This window comes from Arachis stenosperma, chromosome 10 (assembly GCF_014773155.1).
Source record: "Arachis stenosperma cultivar V10309 chromosome 10, arast.V10309.gnm1.PFL2, whole genome shotgun sequence".
In the NCBI taxonomy this organism is placed as follows: Eukaryota; Viridiplantae; Streptophyta; class Magnoliopsida; order Fabales; family Fabaceae; genus Arachis; species Arachis stenosperma.
Genome location: NC_080386.1, coordinates 76717422 through 76736213, shown reverse-complemented (window position 1 = coordinate 76736213; position 18792 = coordinate 76717422). Strand labels below are relative to the sequence as shown.

The 18792-nt window shown below is 38.9% G+C and overlaps 2 protein-coding genes and 1 non-coding gene across 3 annotated transcripts; 2 read left to right on the top strand and 1 right to left on the bottom strand.

Moving 5' to 3' along the window:
* The first annotated feature begins 5692 nt into the window (after nt 1-5692).
* On the top strand, nt 5693-5796 carry LOC130958513 (small nucleolar RNA R71). Its single transcript, XR_009077630.1, has one exon. It is a non-coding gene; the product is annotated as a small nucleolar RNA R71 (small nucleolar RNA).
* Nucleotides 5797-8950: 3154 nt separating this feature from the next.
* LOC130957247 (uncharacterized) lies at nt 8951-9544 on the bottom strand. The gene has a single exon (XM_057884116.1). The coding sequence runs from the start codon at nt 9542-9544 to the stop codon at nt 8951-8953; it is 594 nt and encodes a 197-aa protein (XP_057740099.1).
* Nucleotides 9545-14237: 4693 nt separating this feature from the next.
* Nucleotides 14238-17896, top strand: LOC130954408 (uncharacterized). Its single transcript, XM_057881147.1, has 4 exons — nt 14238-14884; nt 14956-15038; nt 15152-15264; nt 17620-17896. The coding sequence occupies exons 1-3, from the start codon at nt 14500-14502 to the stop codon at nt 15212-15214; spliced, it is 531 nt and encodes a 176-aa protein (XP_057737130.1). The 5' UTR covers nt 14238-14499; the 3' UTR covers nt 15215-15264; nt 17620-17896.
* Nucleotides 17897-18792: the final 896 nt, after the last annotated feature.

Below are 18792 nucleotides of genomic sequence, written 5' to 3'. Positions count from 1 at the left end.
CATACATACTGTAGGGCTGATTCCTTTCAGGTCATCAATGGTCCATCCTAAAGCATCTTTGTGAGCTTTGAGTACATTGAGAAGCTCTCCCTCTTCCTTCTTTGTCAGGGATGAATTAATGATCACTGGGAAACTCTCTGCTGTGCCTAGAAATGCATATTTGAGATGGGGAGGTAGTGGTTTCAGTTCTTGTTTCCGTACTTCTTCCTTCTTGTCCTGTTTCTCATCTTCAATGAAGGTCTCAGCTACTTGTTCTTCTGTTGCACCTTGATTTCCTTCTTCCTCATGAGAATTTTCTTCCAGTATTTCTTCCACCAAACTCTCTATCATATCCACTTTTACATAGTCCTCTTGCTCAGGGATGTTTTGCATTGACTTGAAAACATTTATGATCATTTGTTCATTATGGACCCTGAAGATCATTTCTCCTTTTTCTACATCAATGATGGCTCTTGCTGTGTGTAAAAATGGCCTTCCCAAAATGATTGAGTCACTTCCTTCCTCTTCAGTATCCAGAATCACAAAATCTGCTGGGAAGATAAATTCCCCAATCTTCACCAACAAATTTTCCACAATTCCATTGGGTGTCTTAATGGATCTGTCAGCCATAACTAATGACATCCTGGTGGGTTTAAGCTCTTCTATATCAAGCTTTCTCATCATTGAAAGAGGCATCAAATTGATGCTGGCACCAAGGTCACAGAGAGCTTTGTTGAGAATTGTTTTTCCAATGGTGCACGACACTATAAAGCCCCCTGGATCCTTGAGTTTTGGTGGAATACCCCGTTGAATCACAGCACTGCATTCCTCGGTGAGTAATATGGTTTCCCTCTCAAGCCAACTTCTTTTCTTATTGATAAGCTCTTTCAAGAACTTGGCATACAAAGGCATTTGCTCAAGTGCTTCAGCTAGAGGGATATTGATTTCCAGCTTCTTGAAGGTCTCAAGGAATTTGCGGAAATGCTGGTCCTTAACTTCTTTGTTGAATCTCTGGGGATAAGGCAGTGGAGTTGTGCTATTTTTCCCTACTTGTTGTTGACTCTGGTGGTTATCCTTCTCTTTAAGCTTTTCAGTGCTTTTGTTTGGCATCTCCTCTTGATCTAGTGCTTCATCTGCCTTCATTTGCTTTTTGTCCCCTGTTGGTTCTTTGATGCTTTCTGCTTGCTTCTTTGTAGTGTCACTGTTGCTCATCAATGTTCTCCCACTCCTTAATTGTATTGCCTTGCATTCCTCCTTGGGATTTGGGATTGTGTCACTAGGCAGTGAACTTGAAGGTCTCTCAACAGAAATTTGCTTGGAGATTTGCCCGATCTGCCTTTCTAGGCTCTTTATGGAGGCCTCATGGTTTTTGTTTGTCATTTCTTGAAGTTTCATCATTTTTTCTATCATGGTCTCCAAGTTGGTGAGTCTTTGGGGTTCAGGTGGTGCTTGTGGTGGGTTATGAGCTGTGGGTGGTGGATGATAAGTATTTTGGTTGGTGGTTTGGGTAGTGTGTTGGTACTGGTTGAGATTGGGGTAGTTGTTTTGAGGTTTTCTATAGGTATTTTGGTTTGTTTGCTGCTGGTTGAAATTTTGATTGTGTCTTGGGTTGTTTTGGTTTGAGTTCCTCTGCCATGGTTGTTGGTTTTGGTTGTGACCATCTCCCCATCTGAGGTTGGGGTGATTCTTCCATGAGGGGTTGTATGTATCACCATAGACTTCATTTGGATTAGAATGCATGTACTGGACTTGTTCTTGCTGTTGCTCTTCTTGAACTTCTTCATTTTGTCCCCATGTGGCTGATGGTTGGCTAGTGTTGACTGCTGCAACTTGGAGGCTGTCAATCCTCTTGGTCATTTGCTCAAATTGTTGTTGAATTTGCTGCTGCATTAATTTGTTTTGAGCCAGGATTGAATCCACTCCTTCTAGCTCCATTACTCCTCTTCTTTGTGATGGTTGGCGACTTCTTTGATGAGCAAAGAAATATTGGTTGTTGGCCACCATATCGATAAGTTCTTGAGCCTCCTCTGCAGTTTTCATGAGTTGCAAGGAACCTCCAGCTGAGTGATCCAAAGATTCCTGGGACTTCAGTGTTAAGCCTTCATAGAAGTTTTGCAGCTTCTCCCATTCATTAAACATGTTAGAAGGACATTTTCTGACTAGAGCCTTGTACCTCTCCCATGCCTCATAGATGGGTTCAGTCTCCATTTGAGTGAATGTTTGTACCTCGGCCTTCAACCTTATAACCCTCTGTGGTGGATAAAACTTGGCAAGGAATTTGGTTACCAAATCATCCCAGTTGTTGATGCTGTCTCTTGGAAATGATTCCAACCATTGAGTGGCCTTGTCCCTGAGAGAAAATGGGAATAGCATCAGTTTGTAACTGTCGGGAGGCACACCATTAGTTTTGACAGTGTTGCATATCCTCAAGAAGGTGGATAAGTGTTGGTGCGGGTCTTCAAGTGATCCTCCACCAAATGAGCAATTATTCTGAACCAAAGTTATGAGTTGTGGCTTGAGTTCAAAATTGTTTGCATTGACATTTGGAGCCAAGATGCTGCTTCCACAATGTCTGGGATTGGCAAAGGTATAGGAAGCCAAAACTCTCCTCTGGGGTGGGTTAGTATTGTTGTTGTCTACTCCACCAAGTGGATTGGTTGAATGTTCCTCCATATCTTGGAATTCTTCTTCGGATTCCTCTTCTCCAACAATATTTTTCCCTCTTTCAGCTCTCCTTATCCTCCTGAGAGTTCTTTCATCCTGTTCGTGAAGATTCAGTGTGCTTCTTCTTGTACCTGACATACAAGCATAATAAAAGAAATTCACAAACCAGTAATGTTTCAATTTCTTGCTAAATTGAAGTTTTAATTAGTTTAAGCAAAAAATCAAACAGTTAGTGGGTTAATCAAAAATAAAGAAATAGTGCTTGATCTAAACTTCCACCTCACTTAATCATTGTCAATCTAATCAATCCCCGGCAACGGCGCCAAAAACTTGATGGGATTATTTTGGTGGAGACAAAAATCTCTCCCAAAACAACACCAATCTAACCGGCAAGTGCACCGGGTTGCATCAAGTAATAAAAACTCACGGGAGTGAGGTCGATCCCACAGGGATTGAAAGATTGAGCAATTTTAGTTTAGTGGTTAATTTAGTCAAGCGAATCAAGATTTGGTTGATTGATTGGTGATTTGCAGAATTTAAATTGCATTGAAAGTAAATGGGATGGGAAACTGACATGAATTTAAAGAGAACAGAAGTTAAAGTACTGAATCTTAAGAAACAAGAAATTAAATGGCAGAAACTTATAATGCAAGAAATGTAAATGGCAAAAACTTAAAGTGCTGGAAATGTAAATGGCTTAAATTGTAAAGGGGATTGGGGATTGGATTTGCAGAAATTAAACAAGGAAAAGTAAAATTGCAACAAGCAGAGAAGTAGAAAATGATTTAAATCAACCGGATCTTAAACAGAAAAGTAAATGAGCATAGAAAGCATTAAACAGAATGTAAAATTTGAATTTAGATCTCAAGACCCAGAGACTAGAAAACCCAAGTCTAGATCTCAATGCCTTCCTAGATCCAACAAGAACAATTGCAAGGGAAATGTAAATTGCAAAGGAATTAGATGAAGAGCAATTAACAGAAAGTTAAATTCAATTAAGCAGTAAAGAAAGAGAGAGATCCAAGGATGAGATTGAAACAGAATTCCTTCAATTCTCCAACCCAAGATCCAGGACAATTGTAATTGAAATTGAAAGCAATAAAACTAAGAGGAAGAGAATGGAATTCTCCTTCCCCAAACTAAGAAACTAAAGATCACTCAGTAACTAAAACAAAAGGAAAGCTCTATGAAAAAAATCCGAAAAAGGAGCTCTCGAATAACTTGAATTCTAGCCTATTTATACACTTTCTTCAATTGATCTTCAAGCCTTGAGTTGGGCCTTTGCTCTTGGTGGAATTGAGTTGAAAGAGGCCTTGGTTGATTGCTCTTGAAGTTTGGAGAGGAACCCAAGTTAACCAATTGAACCGGATTGGATTTTTATAGAAGTTGGAGTAAAAGTTTGAGCCAAAGTTAGGGGTCTAACTTTGGCCCCAACTTTTCATAGCAGCTAGCCCAATTTGCTGCTACTCACGTTGGTGCCAACGTTAGGGGTCTAACTTTGACCCTAACGTTGGCCTTGCCTCATGCACAAATGGCGCCAACGTTAGCCTCCAAGTTAGGGGGCTAACGTTGGCGCAAACGTTGGCTAGCCCTGGAGGAGATTTCTCATGCCAACGTTAGCCTCCAAGTTAGGGGGCTAACGTTGGCGCAAACGTGAAGCACCCTGGGAAGAATTCTCATGCCAACGTTAGCCTCCAAGTTAGGGGGCTAACGTTGGCGCAAACGTGGGCAGCCCTGGGAAGAATTCTCATGCCAACGTTAGCCTCCAAGTTAGGGGGCTAACGTTGGCGCAAACGTGGGCAGCCCTGGGTGACATTTTCCATCTTCCCACGTTAGCCTCCAAGTTAGGGGGCTAACGTTGAGGCTAACTTTTCACCCCAAAGTTTGTGCCAACGTTTGAGGGCTAACTTCAAGTCCAACTTTATACTTCCTGGTTCAATTCCACTTGTTTCATTGTCCTCTCTTAGCTTCTAGCCATTCCTTCTTACTTCAACCCTTTTCCAAGCTTTCTTCACCTATCATAAATCAACCAAACACATCAAAGCTATGCTCAAAATCATGAGATGTTCATTCTATCCTAATATGCACCAATTATGGCATCAAACCTCATGAAATTGCATTAATTTATCTATGGTTGATTCAATCAAAGGAGGCATGAAAATCTACCTAAATTAGCTTGCTTAAGCCTCAAGAAAGTGCATAATTCAATTAAAAACAAAAGAAAGAGACTAGTGAAACTAGGCTAAGATGACTTGTCATCACAGTTGACTTGGGGGCCTGTTGAGATAGCTCTCCTACTCGAGACTCCATCCTCTTGAGTTTTTCACCATGGTTCCTTAAGGTAGATCTCACATCATCCCTAAAGCTTTTCAACTCACTTATGTTCTGACCCATGGTTGCAAGTATTCCTTCTATCCTGTTTAATTGATCTTGAAATTGTTGGTTCGGATTAGGTTGGGCAGGTTGATTATTTTGGCCATGATATGGTGGTTGGGAGTAAGTGTTTTGTGTGGCTTGGTATGATCTTTGGTTGGAGTTTTGGTATGTGGAATTGTTATGTTGGTTGGGGTTGTAAGGTTTGTGGTTTTGTGGTTGGGTTTGCTGGTTTCCCCACCCAAAGTTTGGGTGGTTTTTCCAGCCTGGGTTGTAAGTGTTGGAATGTGGATCATATGGTTGCCTTTGTTGATTTCCCACATAGTTGGCCTCTTCCCAATCACCTCCTTCAGTGCTTACCTCCTCTTGATCTTGTGTGTGTATTGCAGCCACTTGATTTGTTCCTAATTTCCTGGTGAGCTCTGCTAGTTGCTTGGCAAACACCTTGTTTTGGGCTAGAATTGTATCAACATGGTTCAGCTCCATGACTCCCTTAGTGTTGTGTCTCTCTGAAGCATAGTAGTACTCATTCTCAGCCACTGTCTCAATCACTTCAATGGCTTCTTCCACAGTCTTTTTCCTGTTCAATGAGCCTCCTGATGAATGGTCTACAGCCTTCCTTGATTCATAAGAAAGTCCATCATAGAAAATATGTAATTGCACCCAGTCATGGAACATGTCTGGTGGGCATTTCCTTGTCAACTCCTTGAACCTCTCCCATGCCTCGTAGAGAGTTTCACCATCTTGTTGTCTAAAAGTCTGAACCTCAGATCGAAGCCTATTGACCTTTTGTGGGGGGTAGAAACGTGCCAGAAACTTGCTTTCCACCTCATCCCAGGTTGTTAGGCTCCCCCTTGGGAATGATTCCAGCCACTTAGCTGCCTTGTCCCTAAGTGAGAATGGGAACAAGAGCAGTTTATAGGCATCTTCCTGGACTCCATTGGACTTCACAGTGTCGCAAATTCTCAGGAATTTTGTGAGATGTTGGTTTGGATCTTCATTAGCACTTCCACCAAATGAACAATGATCCTCCACCAGTGATATTAGCTGTGGTTTGAGTTCAAAATTGTTGGCCTGAATGGGTGGTTTCTGAATGCTGCTACCACAATTCCCAGAGGTTGGGTTTATGTATGAACCAAGAACCCTCCTCTCGGGAATGGCATTGTTTCGATTAGCTCTCTCATGGTTGTGAACTTCTCTATCCATGTTGAGATCTAGAGCTTCCTCAAAATTGTCCTCAGATTCTCCTTCAGATTCTTCTTCTCCCAGTACTCTCTTTCCTCTTGCTTCCCTTCTAAGTTTATGAAGGGTCCTCTCTGGTTCGGTATATGGAGGAGTTGATGTCTCTTCTCTCCTACCTGTCATACAAGAACACAGCACAGGCAACAAACAAGTGAAATACTCTTGGTTAATGGAAGAGTATGGTTAGAGCAGTTGAGGAATTAATTCAAATAGTTAGTGAGTCAGTGAGTTAGTTGCTTGAATTTAAAGGCATAAAGAAAGAAAGCAAGTAACAGAGTGCAGAAATTAAAATTCAACAAGTAACTTGAACTGAATTAACAAAACAAGAAAAATGCTCAATCTAGTTAACTTCCAATTTGAGAATTGTCAATCGAAAACCAATCCCCGGCAACGGCGCCATAAACTTGATGCGTGCTATAAACTTGATAGCCACGATTTTAGGAAATTGCACGATCGGCAAAAATTCCTTCCGGCAAGTGCACCGGTTATCGTCAAGTAAAAACTCACAATAGAGTGAGGTCGAATCCCACAAGGATTGATTGAGTGAGCAATTCGGATTAGAAGTGTGTTCTAGTTGAGCGGAATCAATATTTAGATGAGGATTGCGGAATGTAAAATTGGCGGGAAACGTAAATGGCAAGAAATTGAAAGTGCGGAATCTTAAATTGCATGAATTAAAGAGCGAGAAGCTAAATTGCTGAAATTAAAAAGGGATCGGGGTTATTGTATGAATTAAATTTGCAGAATGTAAATAGAAAGTGTAGATCAGAAATGGGGAATTCATTGGGTTTCAGGAGATATTGAGATCTCCGAATCAAAACATCTTTATCCCTTCCTCAACCAATGCATTCATTGAATTTTGCTTGGCAATCTTATATGATTGGATCCCAATCCCTTGGCTCACCAATTCTCTCTAAAAACAAACAAATTCCCAATCCCTTGGTTTAAATGTTCATAAGAAGAGATGATGCTCGATCACTGATTATACCACACAGTTTCATGAACCACAATTTGGTAGGATTACATGTCACAATATCCATCCAAACCCCAATCCAATTCACTGTGAGAAAGCTTCTCTAGCATGAATCCTCCATTCCTTTCCCAAGGTTCCGAAGGATTCCAATTATGGATAGTTTCTTTCCCAAGACAACTATCCAATGGAATTAGATCGAGAAGCTTTCTAACAAAATTCAAGAGAAAAGATTGAAGAAGAAGATAAAAACTATTATTGATTCATTGAATTACAATAGAGCTCCCTAACCCAATGAAAGGGGTTTAGTGAGTCATAGCTCTGAATTCAATTACAAAAAGATGAAAACTAGCAAAATGATCCCCAAAAGTATCTAAAGGTCCTTTCAAACTTAAATTCTATCCTATTTATACACTTTCTAAATTGAGCTTCTATTGTGTTTCTTGGGCTTTGAGGCCTTTTCCTGATTTCCTTTTGCTTTGGGTTTATGATCCATAATCCTGATGAGGCTGCTGATCCAATTCTGCAACATTCATTGAGCCAACTTAGTGATAATCAAGTAATGACACATGACTCAACAAATTGAAATTCCAGACTCCTCAATTCTTCAGGCCCAATCCCATAAACCATGATATTCAATTGGGTTTCATACCAGAGTATATTTAAGTTAATATTTGTGCTCAAATGCTAACTTAAACTGCAATATTCTTGGCCCAGAAACCTTTTCAATTAGTGGCGTTTAAGTTGAAGTTTAAGCTTAAACTTCAACTTAAACGCCAGACACTTCCAGGAGGTAAAATTGTCGAACACGTTTAAGCTTCAGTTTAAGGTTAAACTGAAGCTTAAACGTGGGAATGGAAGAAAGCAATCCTGGAGTGTGAAATGTCGAACACGTTTAAGCTTCAGTTTAAGCTTAAACTGAAGCTTAAACGTGGAAATGAGAAAGCAACCCCTGGAGAAAAATTGGGTCGAACACGTTTAAGCTCCAGTTTAAGCTTAAACTGGAGCTTAAACGTGGAAATGCAAAACGCAACCCTGGAGGAGAATGGTCGAACACGTTTAAGCTTCAGTTTAAGCTTAAACTGAAGCTTAAACGTGGAAATGAGAAAGCAACCTTGGAGGAGAAGAAATAGTCGAACACGTTTAAGCTCCAGTTTAAGCTTAAACTGGAGCTTAAACGTGGGAATGCTCCCTGGTGCTTTCAATTCTGGCGTTTAACTTCCAGTTTAAGGTTAAACTGGAGGTTAAACGCCACTTGTGATATTCAAGCTTCCTTTATTGATTTTGTTGCTTCCTTGCCTAGCCTCTTCTTCCCTGAAATCATCCAAACAACTGCATCAAAGTCTTGCAAAAATTTCATGAGAAATCTTTCATTCATAGCATTCAAGTAATATAACTAAAAACTCATGAAATTTGCATCAAAAATCATACTGTTTGGATGGTTTATTGCTTTGTTATTCATTTAACCATTCTTGGTTACTTTAAGCTCAAGAAAATGCATAAAACAACTAAAACTAACAGAAAAATGCTAGTGAAACTAGCCTAAGATGCCTTGGCATCAACCTTCAACTCGGCCATTTCTAGAGGTGACATCCTATAAGGAGCACTCGAGATTGAACCGGCTCCAGGCACCAACTCAATTGCGAATTCAACCTCTAGGTTAGGTGAAAATTCATCAATATCATCCGAAAACACCTCTGGGAACTCACAAACAACCGAAATCTACTCCAAACTTTGATCATCACCCGAAACACCCGCAGTTAATAACATGATACCCTGGCATTCAATCCCAGAACAATTTACTGTCATAGAGTTCAAATAGTAGCTATTCGCCACAACCGGCCCTTCTGTATCCTCCGGCATAAAGCACACTGATTTCTCAAAACAGTCGAGTATAAAATGGTTCTTAGATAACCAGTCCAACCCCAGAATGAGATCAAGACAAGTCATCGGCAGACAAATCAGATCATGCACGAATTCACGTTGTTGTACTCGAAACGGAACTTGTGGACATCCTAACCTAGTCACCATAGATTCATGGGTAACATTATACACCTTTAAATCATAATCCAAGACCACTATTTTCAATCCTAGTTCATCAGCCTTCTCAAATGCAATGAATGAATGCATTGCTCCAGAATCAAACAGTGCACTTAAAACTTTACCGGCTATCTTACCACTACCTTTGATCAGTGTCTCTGACCCCTCAGCACCTACTGCAAAAGTAGTATACACTCTCCCTGGCTGCTGCACTCTACTAGTCTCACACTTTTTTCTTTTCTGGGTAGCCCCAAGCCAGGTGCCCGGGTTGTCCATAGAAGTAGCACACTCCCATACCCAGTCTGCATGGAACTCCTGGATGATGCTTCTCGCACCTCGACAGTTCAAGTTCTGCTGTGGCTGCTTTCCAAATCTTCTTCCCTAATTAGCATTGTTATTCGGTCTCCTAAAACTGCCTTGACCATGATTAGGTTGCTGAATGAATCCCCACGCTTAAAGTTCCTTCCTCTTGGTGTAAAATTTCTCCCTGGAGTCCTCTGGAAGGGCATCCTCATGCTTCCTTTCTCTACTGCCGCCTTCCTCACACATTTCTCTGCCACCTTACTCTTGTTTACAAGTTCAGAGAACACCTTGATCTTTATTGGTGCAATGGAGTTCAGAAATTTACTCCGAAGGCCTTCTTCATACTTGATGCATTTCCATTTAGCAAAATCATTTGGAGCACCTTAACAAATACGAGAAAACTGGCACAGTTCTTCAAACTTATTAGTATACTCAGTAACAGTCATCTGCCCTTGCTTAAATTGCATCAATTCAAGTTCTTTGGCGTTTCTAACCAAATTAGGAAAATACTTTTTGAAGAACTCTGTTCGGAACAATTCCCAAAAAATTATAACCCCATCAAGCTATAGAATACGCCGCATCCCCTGCCACCAATACTGAGTCTCACCTTGTAGCTGATAAGTCCCAAATTCAATCTACTACTCCTCGGGATCCTGCTGAGCCTGCAGTGCCCACTCCATAGCTTGAACCCAATTGTCTGCCTCAGTGGGATTTGAGGTCCCCCTAAAGGTTAGAGGGTGAACCTTCAAAAATGTGGCAAGTGTCATTGGGCCTTCTTCGCCATTATTGTTTTCGTAATTACCATTGTTTATCTGGTTTTCCAGCGCTTCAGCTGTTGTCTGCATAGCCGCAGCCATATTTCCCAAGACAGCCATGAAATCTACAGGGTCATTCCCTGTCGTGCCAGGATTTGCATTGCCTATTCTACCCTGCCTTGCCCGCAACCGCGTCCGCAAGTCGACATCTGGTTCCTATACACACCAAACAAGTGATATCAAGTTGATCAATCTTAATATCGCAAGTCTAGTGCTTCAAGTCCCAAATACATGCTCATGAACGTTTATGCCACATATATCAATTAGATAGCCTAATAGCACATAGACACATACATAGAGAATGCATAGAAGCATAGTCAGTCCGTCCCTCAGGCTCTATATGAACGAATGGCTCTAATACCATAATATAACACCCTACCACATAGAGTTTTACGCTTAAGCCGTAAAACAGAGGTGGTGTTGTATTACGGCCTCTAAAATAAAATATATACATATAGTAGCAGAAAAAGTATAATAACTAGGAGCCTTGAAAAACAGATGAAACAAAATCCGCAAAATGAAAAGTGCAACGCTCAAAAAATGAGATTACTTGTGTGCTAAGAAACTTAAAGTTTATAAGTATAAATACACAGAAAGTGGGATTAGAGAGTCAAGGATACAGAATAACTAGCTCCTAACCCAGCCTGTGAAGCCAAGGCTGGCTGAAGAGAGTATTTACATACATACATACATACATATATATATATATATACAAAATCCCAAAACCAAAATACATTGCCAAAACCCTAACTCTCTATAAACCTCTAAGAGGATCAAAATAAACAAGTCATTTGGAGAGAAAGCTAATAAGTACATATACATATGAACTATACAGCAAAAGGAACCCAGAAACCACTCCGCTTCAGAAGTCCAGGCGCCTGGCGAGGTGCCTCTCGACCTGCATCTGAAAAACAACAACATAGTATGGGGTGAGAACCAGAGGTTCTCAGTATGATAAAGGTGCCATGCACATAATATATAAGGTCATGGGAATGCCAAAGGCAATCCTAAAACGCCGACACTCAGATTGTAAAGCTTAAAAGTATTGTACAGAAACCATAAAAGGAGGTCTTCTAAGGAAATATAAGTCTAACCTAGACTTAACCTTAACTCTAAATCTTTCCGCCTTTATCCGATCCTCCATCTCCAATAACATATCACAGACAATCAAGTAGATAAAAACAAACACAAACACAAGTAGAGTACAAGTACTGCAGATAACAATTATACCATTAACATAGCAAGTACATTTAGGCACACCCAATTAATGCACAAACAAGTAATTCAAGTAATATGTACATGATGCATGCCTGTCCTATGACTGATGAGTCTCATCTGTTGGTTATCAAGCCAACCCGACAAGTTCGGTTGCTAAACCTTTAGACTGTCCCCCAACGCGCATCCCCAAGAGTCTATGCATAGATTTTTCTCATATTATAAATTGCTCAATGGGGGTCAACCTTCTCAGAAATTTAGAGTGCCCGGTCACATCTTATGTCGCAGGGTCAATAGGGTATCGAGTCTCAACCTGGAACACGTGGTGGCAAGCCACGGTACTTTACCCAAGGAACTCGTATCTCAGATAATTTAAATGCGCAAGCCTCATACATTTTAGAGTAATTGTAGAAATCAATTATTCAAGCCTTGGCATCATAAATCATTCAAGTATACATCTCATTCTTATATGATCCACCATTTTTAACCTTTACTTCATTTACCTTAATTTCTTAACTCCATCTCATTACTAAGCTTTCTAACCAAGTTTAGAACTAACAATATGAAAATAAAGGTTTAGGAGGTCAAATTGGCGTTGAAAACACAAAATAATGATTTGCTAAAAACAGGGGTATGCGTACGCATACACATAGGCCTCTTTTTGGCCAAGACGCGTATGCATGCATATGTCTGCGTACGCATGTACACTGGACAGAATTGAACGCATGCGTATGGCTCCTGTATGCGTAAGCGAAACATCCTTTTTTAGGTGCTATGCGTACGCATGCACATGTATGCATATGCATAGATACCAAAATGTAATCAATGCGTATGAAAGGGTATGCGTATGCATGTATGGGTTTTTGGTTAAAATTTTGGTTAAGTAAAAAACTGCAGAATTTACATTTTGAACCCTAAACTTCCAACGCGCGTAACTTTTTCGTTTTAAATAATTTTTCATCTGTTCTTCGAACGGTGTAAACTTCACGAACTTAATTTTCATACAAAACAAGTGTAAAATCATTTGGGAGTCCGGAAGCCAAGTTATGGCTCGCTGAAGTTCAGCCAAAAACCAATTCCACACCAAGTTAAAAAACCTCAATTTTCTTAAAGAATCCAATCCAAATCTAATATACCATATACCAAAATTAATACAACATAGCCTTGCCATTACCACAATAATCCTTCCATGACTACCATATCTCAATTCAATAATATCATGCATCAATCTCTCAAATACATCAACAAATTTGTCATCCACCTATCCTAGGCATTTATATATTCTTGTCAACAAGTCCATAATCGTAAATTCATCAATTTCACACCTTATTATTATTATTATTATCATCCATAGCAGTTACCCAATCCAATACACAATTCATAGTACAATTCAACAACAAGGATACTAAGCATTAAACATTCCTTTACATTCCAACCTATTCTAGGGTTGTCTAGCCTAAGTTTTCACAGAACATTATATAATAAATATGAGAAACCTAAACCATACCTTGGCTGATTTTCACGTATTTACCGAGACAGCACCAAAGCTCCAAACACAACCCTCGAAGTTCAAAGTATCCAAAGCAAGGTCTCCCAAACTCTACCAAGATCCCAATGTCCACAATTCAAGCTCCAATTACATATACACAAGCCTAATTCATATATACATAACACATATACACCCAAATTCAATATCTAGCATACTAAATCAAGAAATTGACTAGGGTTAAAGATTCTTACTGCATCCATGGATAAAACAACCCAAGCCTGATAAACTCCTCAAGCTAAATCAAACCTAGAATACCAAAATCGACAAAATCTCAACATAAAGGCTCTCAATTTTCGAAAATCAAAAGGAGGTAGAGAAACCGAGGTGAGATTGTGGCTTATCTATGAAATTGTTCTGATAGGTTTGTAGAGCTCGACGCATTGGACGTGTGGCCGCAAACGGTACGGCGATTGGAGTTCAAAGTAGGAAGATATAGTAGTTAGAAGTGGAGGTTAGGGTTTGAATTCTTTTCTTCTCTCCCCCTTGGCTGTTTCAACATTGTGCTGAATGGGAAAGAAGAGTATTCTCTTCTTTTGATGAATGGGCTGGCCTGTTGGGCTTGGGCTCATTTTTGCGTTCGGTTCAATTGGTTCGGCTTGTTCTGTAAGACCCAAAACTTTTGAAAAGTCTTATTACGATCAAGTCTCAAATCATAGTTATTTATAGCCTTAATTTCAGAAATTATTTTATTAAAGATAATTAAGGCAAGTTTTGATTTATTGGATTTGAGATGAGTTATGATTATTATCCAATTTTATAATTATTGGATTATTTTCTATATTTAAAGTATAAAGTTGATAGTTATGAAATAATAAGGATTTTATATGATTTGGATTAGATAAGTAATATTTTAAATATTAATACTCCTATTTTGGAAAATAGAGAAATTAACTATATTATTTCTAGATTTTTGGATTTGGACATTTTATTGAAAATAAAGTGTGAAATTGATGAGCAAATAGTATTTTTATACATTATTATTGTTGGATTAGAATTTATTTCTAATTACTATATTATCCCTATTTTTAAGTGAAATTACTAAAATGCCCCTAACCCTAATTTTTTTGAAAAAAAAAAAACCCTAGCCCCAACCCGTGCAGCAGCAGCTGCTGCCCCTCTTCCTTACCCTCATCATCACTCACCCACAAACAAACCTAACACAGCCACAAGTGAAACCCATAGCAGCAACCTCACCCTCCTTTAGCGTAGCAGCACACACACGCATAGAGAAAGATATCGGAGGAGAGGAGAGGGAGTCGGAGAGGCAGGGACGGTGCCACAGCCAGGGCTCACTGCCGCCCAGCTTGCCGTCGCGCCTCTGCCACCGAGAGGAGGAGGGAGAATACGCGATGCTGGAGGAGCCGCCCAGTCCCTGTCGCCTCTCGCAGCCGCTACGGTCCATGCCGCCTTCGTCGTCGCCAGGGGAAGCCAGCGCCGCCAGTGTCGCAGTCGTGTGTGGATGCATGCCGCGCTCAGCCGCCATCGCATCCTGCCATGCCGTCACCACAGAGCTGCCGATCCGCCGTTGGAGAGAGAGAGGCTGGCGGGAGGTTGAGGTGCATGGAAGAGGGCGAAGCCGACGCTGTCGCCGATGCTGTCACCGCCGCGTGTGGAGTTGCCGCCTCCGTGCCGTCGAGAAGGCTGTTCAGCCACACAGAGTAAGGGGGAGAGAAAGCCCGGGAGCAGAGAGAGAGTGGAGGAAACTGCCTCTGCCGTCGCCGGAGAACTCTGCCGGTAAGCGTTTAATTTGTGGTTTCGGTCATTTTGGATCTTGAGAAGGTTTTGATGCTGCGTGATTTTTATAGTTGATCCACCGAAGCTTCTGGCCACCGCCGGAGTTGTTGCTGGGGCCGGTTCGAAAGCGCAGCTGCTTCGTTTTGTTAATTCAGTGAGTATTTCTATTCCGAAATCCTCGCGTTAGTACCATGTTGTGTTTGGTTAATGATTATGAGTTTTGGTAATGTGGGGTCGAGTCCTGACTGTTATGTGTTGCGATTATAGTTGTTGAGATTGTTGAGAAAGCAAGTGGAGCTGAGTTGTTGGCTGCGGTTGATTTCGAGTTGAGGCTAAAAGGATTCTGTGATGCGTTTGAGTTATGGAATTTGCGTTTTGAGGTAGGGGCGCTTTCCAAAAACTATGTTTTATGTATTGAAATTATTACATATGGATACTAATGTGAGATATTGTATATTTGGTGATTGTAATTGCCTTATGTATTATTTGATTGACTCGAATGATTATGGATGTTGGTTTGGCTGAATTGTTGTGCGGCTTTATAAAATGTAATGTTTTAAAGTTGATTCTTTAAAGATTTGAAATCTGAGTTTAAACCGTTGAGGATTGGTTTGAACTGAGTCAATTATTTCAATGATGTGAAAAGTCGAATGCATTTTTGAATTCAGCCTGGTTTACTTTAATTGACTTGGTTTTGGACAAATGATTTATTGCCGAACTGATTCTTTAAAGCTTTGGAAATGAGTTAAATCGATTGATATTGAGTTGATTTTTGAAATGGTATCCTTGAGATACACCACTGAGGCGATTGTTGGATTTAGCCTGCTTTGAATTGATTTCTGGTTTTGTGTTGTTGAAAAGGAATGAGGAACGGTTTAGTTGGGACCCGAACCAGGTGGCAAAAGTCCAAGTTTTAGGGGAGGTGCTGCTGAAATTTCTATAAACTCTTAGTCTTGTTTGAAAGGTTATTTAAAAAGGGTTGGATTTGAGAAATTGTATTATTTGATTTATTAAGAGGATATTTATGTTTTCAAGCTTAATTTATTTGATGAACCTTATACGTTGAGTTCGGCTTATTTAGAACTGAACTATTTTTACCGTTTGAATCACTGAAGGAAAGAATGATGCTCTAATATTGATTTCAATATAAAAAGGAGTTTTTAGTGATTTTTAAAGGAACCTAGACTTTTGATTGAGTAATCAAGTTTGAGGCATTTTGGAAGAGTTGGAAAAATGGGTTCCAAAAAGAAATATGAAAGCGGTTTGATTTAAATGAATCGGTTCCGTTTCAAATGAGTTGATTTTTGGACCGGGTTGGAACTTGAGATTTCGTATGGTTTAGTTTCATAATAAATTTAGTTTTATTTACTTGAACCGAGAATCTATGATTTTAAGAGTTTCAATGAATTTTAAAGAATTGATGTAAGGTGGCCTTCCCTAAAGACTTGGGACTCTGCTGAGAAGCTTTTGTTATAAAATCCCATTGTTGGATGAGTGATTTTGAATACTTTGAAATAAATTCTTAACTTGCCATGGTTTTGGAAGTTTTGCAAAGAGAATGCCGAGAGTGGCTTTGTTTTAAAAAGGGAACTCACTTTAAGTAATTTTGGCTTATGAGCCTGAGATGATTTGAGAAATGAGATCTTTAAAGCCAAGGCTGAAAAGAGTTGAAATTTGATTTCAGAGTGAAATGGCTTGAGAAAAGTAATTTATGGCTTAAATTCCAGTTTTATGAATTTAATAATGTTGAACGGTAGAAGTGCTGTTTTGTTATGGGCCGGAATGGCTGTGTATGATTATGAATATTGGCTGGTTTTGGATTGAACCGTGAGCCGGAATGGTTGTGTATGATATTGATTTATGGCTGATTGCCGAATGAGTTATGGGCCGTATGGCTGACTATGAATTTTGAATTTAAGCCGGATGGCTGAGATGGATGTTGATCCATGGCTGGGACTGAATGAATATATGTTTGAGATACCTGAGTAATAGCAAGGGTTGTGGTTCGTCCCACTTGCTCCAGGTCAGAGAATGTGACGCCTGGGTAGTAGCGGTAGTAGTGGTTATTCCACTGGCTCTGGGTTGAGCGGGTAGTAGCAATGGGGTTGTAGCTCAAACTTACTTGCTCCGCGATGGGTGCTTCTGTCCATAGTTAGCTACCAGGACGTGTCAGGTTGGCTATATAACCGACAGATGATATCATCAGCCACTAGGGACAGGCATGCATCATATGCATCTATGTGACATTGTTTGGGTGTGCATATTGTACTTGGTTTGCCTTTGTGATTAACTGCTAATTGTTCTACTTGCTGTAACTGTTTATTTGTGCTTGAACTTCCTATCTGTGTTTGCAATTGGGACTTTGTTGGATCGTGGTGATTTGGTTGATGGTTGGATTGTTTGGGCCTAGGACCGTGGTTGAAATGATATGGACCGATGGTTGGTTTCGATTGTGTTTCTGAATTGGAAAAGTATGAAAGGCTATTTTGGTTCAGCATAGATAAACCGTTTTGAAAGGCTTTTGAGCTTTTGAGAATTGAATGGTTCCTCTTTTAGAAAAGGTTTCCGGCTTTACTTTGATTGAAAACCGTTGTTTTTGAAAAGAGGCATAAGATGATTATTAATCACTGGTACGGTTTATCTTTATGTATCCTATTACAGTAATTCCCAAAAACCCTCTACTGAGAACCCTTTCGAGGATGATGTTCTCACCCCTTACATTTTTCCCCTTTCAGGATATGGGCGCAGAAGTTACGAAGAATTTATTTAGTTATTGTTGTGATGCTCTGTATGGCCTTAGTTATTATTTATTGTACCCTCGCCTTTATCTTGATATATTCTATAAGAGGGATAGGAATTATATTGGTTAATGTTTGTAATATTACTTATATATATGTATGTATATATATGGATGTATCTTTTAAGAGTTTTTGTAAGTTGTATGGTATCTATGGATGTACTTTGTCGAACGAAAGTATTTTGGGAGTGGTATTGCGTTTTTAAAGTTTTAAACAGGCTCATATTTTAGTATTAATTAGTATAAGTGTCGTCGTAATGTCCGAGCTATCAGAGTTGTGCAGCCGGAAGCGTGAGCTTTGGTAGTTAGGGTGTTACATGTTCGATCCAATCTTAGGCTAAATTCTTTAAAATTAGTGTTAAAAATTTCGTTTTAATGAGTTCTATCCTAATTTAATAAAATATTTATATTTTTAATTTTTTATTAAAATTTAATTTATTGACTAATTATTTATTAATTTAGCGAAATTTATATTTAGTGTCATAGTTTAATAAAAAAATGAAACAAGTGTCATGATTTTATATATATATATATATATATATATATATATATATATATATATATAAGAATAAATAATTATTATTATTATTATTATAATAAGAATAAATTTAATTTTTGTCTGTCAAAATAATTTTTAATAAATAATTCATACTAATAGAATAAGTCAATTAAATTAAATTTTAATAATCAATAAAATTTTATTAATTATTTTTGGTAAAAATAATTTTTTTGAATATAAAATTTTAACAAATATAATGACTCATAAATAACTAATTATTTAATTTTCAAAAATTTACGATCTTACACCTATCCCACTTATAAAAATTTTGTCCTTGAAAATTAGCATATTATACAAAACATTACAAAATTTTAACATTTTATTTTTTAAAACACTTTATGAAAAAAGCAAAAAGTCTTAACTCATACGTATACATATACAATTTCAAATACTTAAATTTTCATATGACATAAAAATGATAGGGTAGAAGTGTGATTGTAAAGCAAAAGTTAGAAGGTAGGCTTGATATCTCATAAAAAATGGACATCTCAGAGAATTCGAACAAACATATGTAGTTAAGATCGAATGAAAAATGCATATGAACAAGGAACA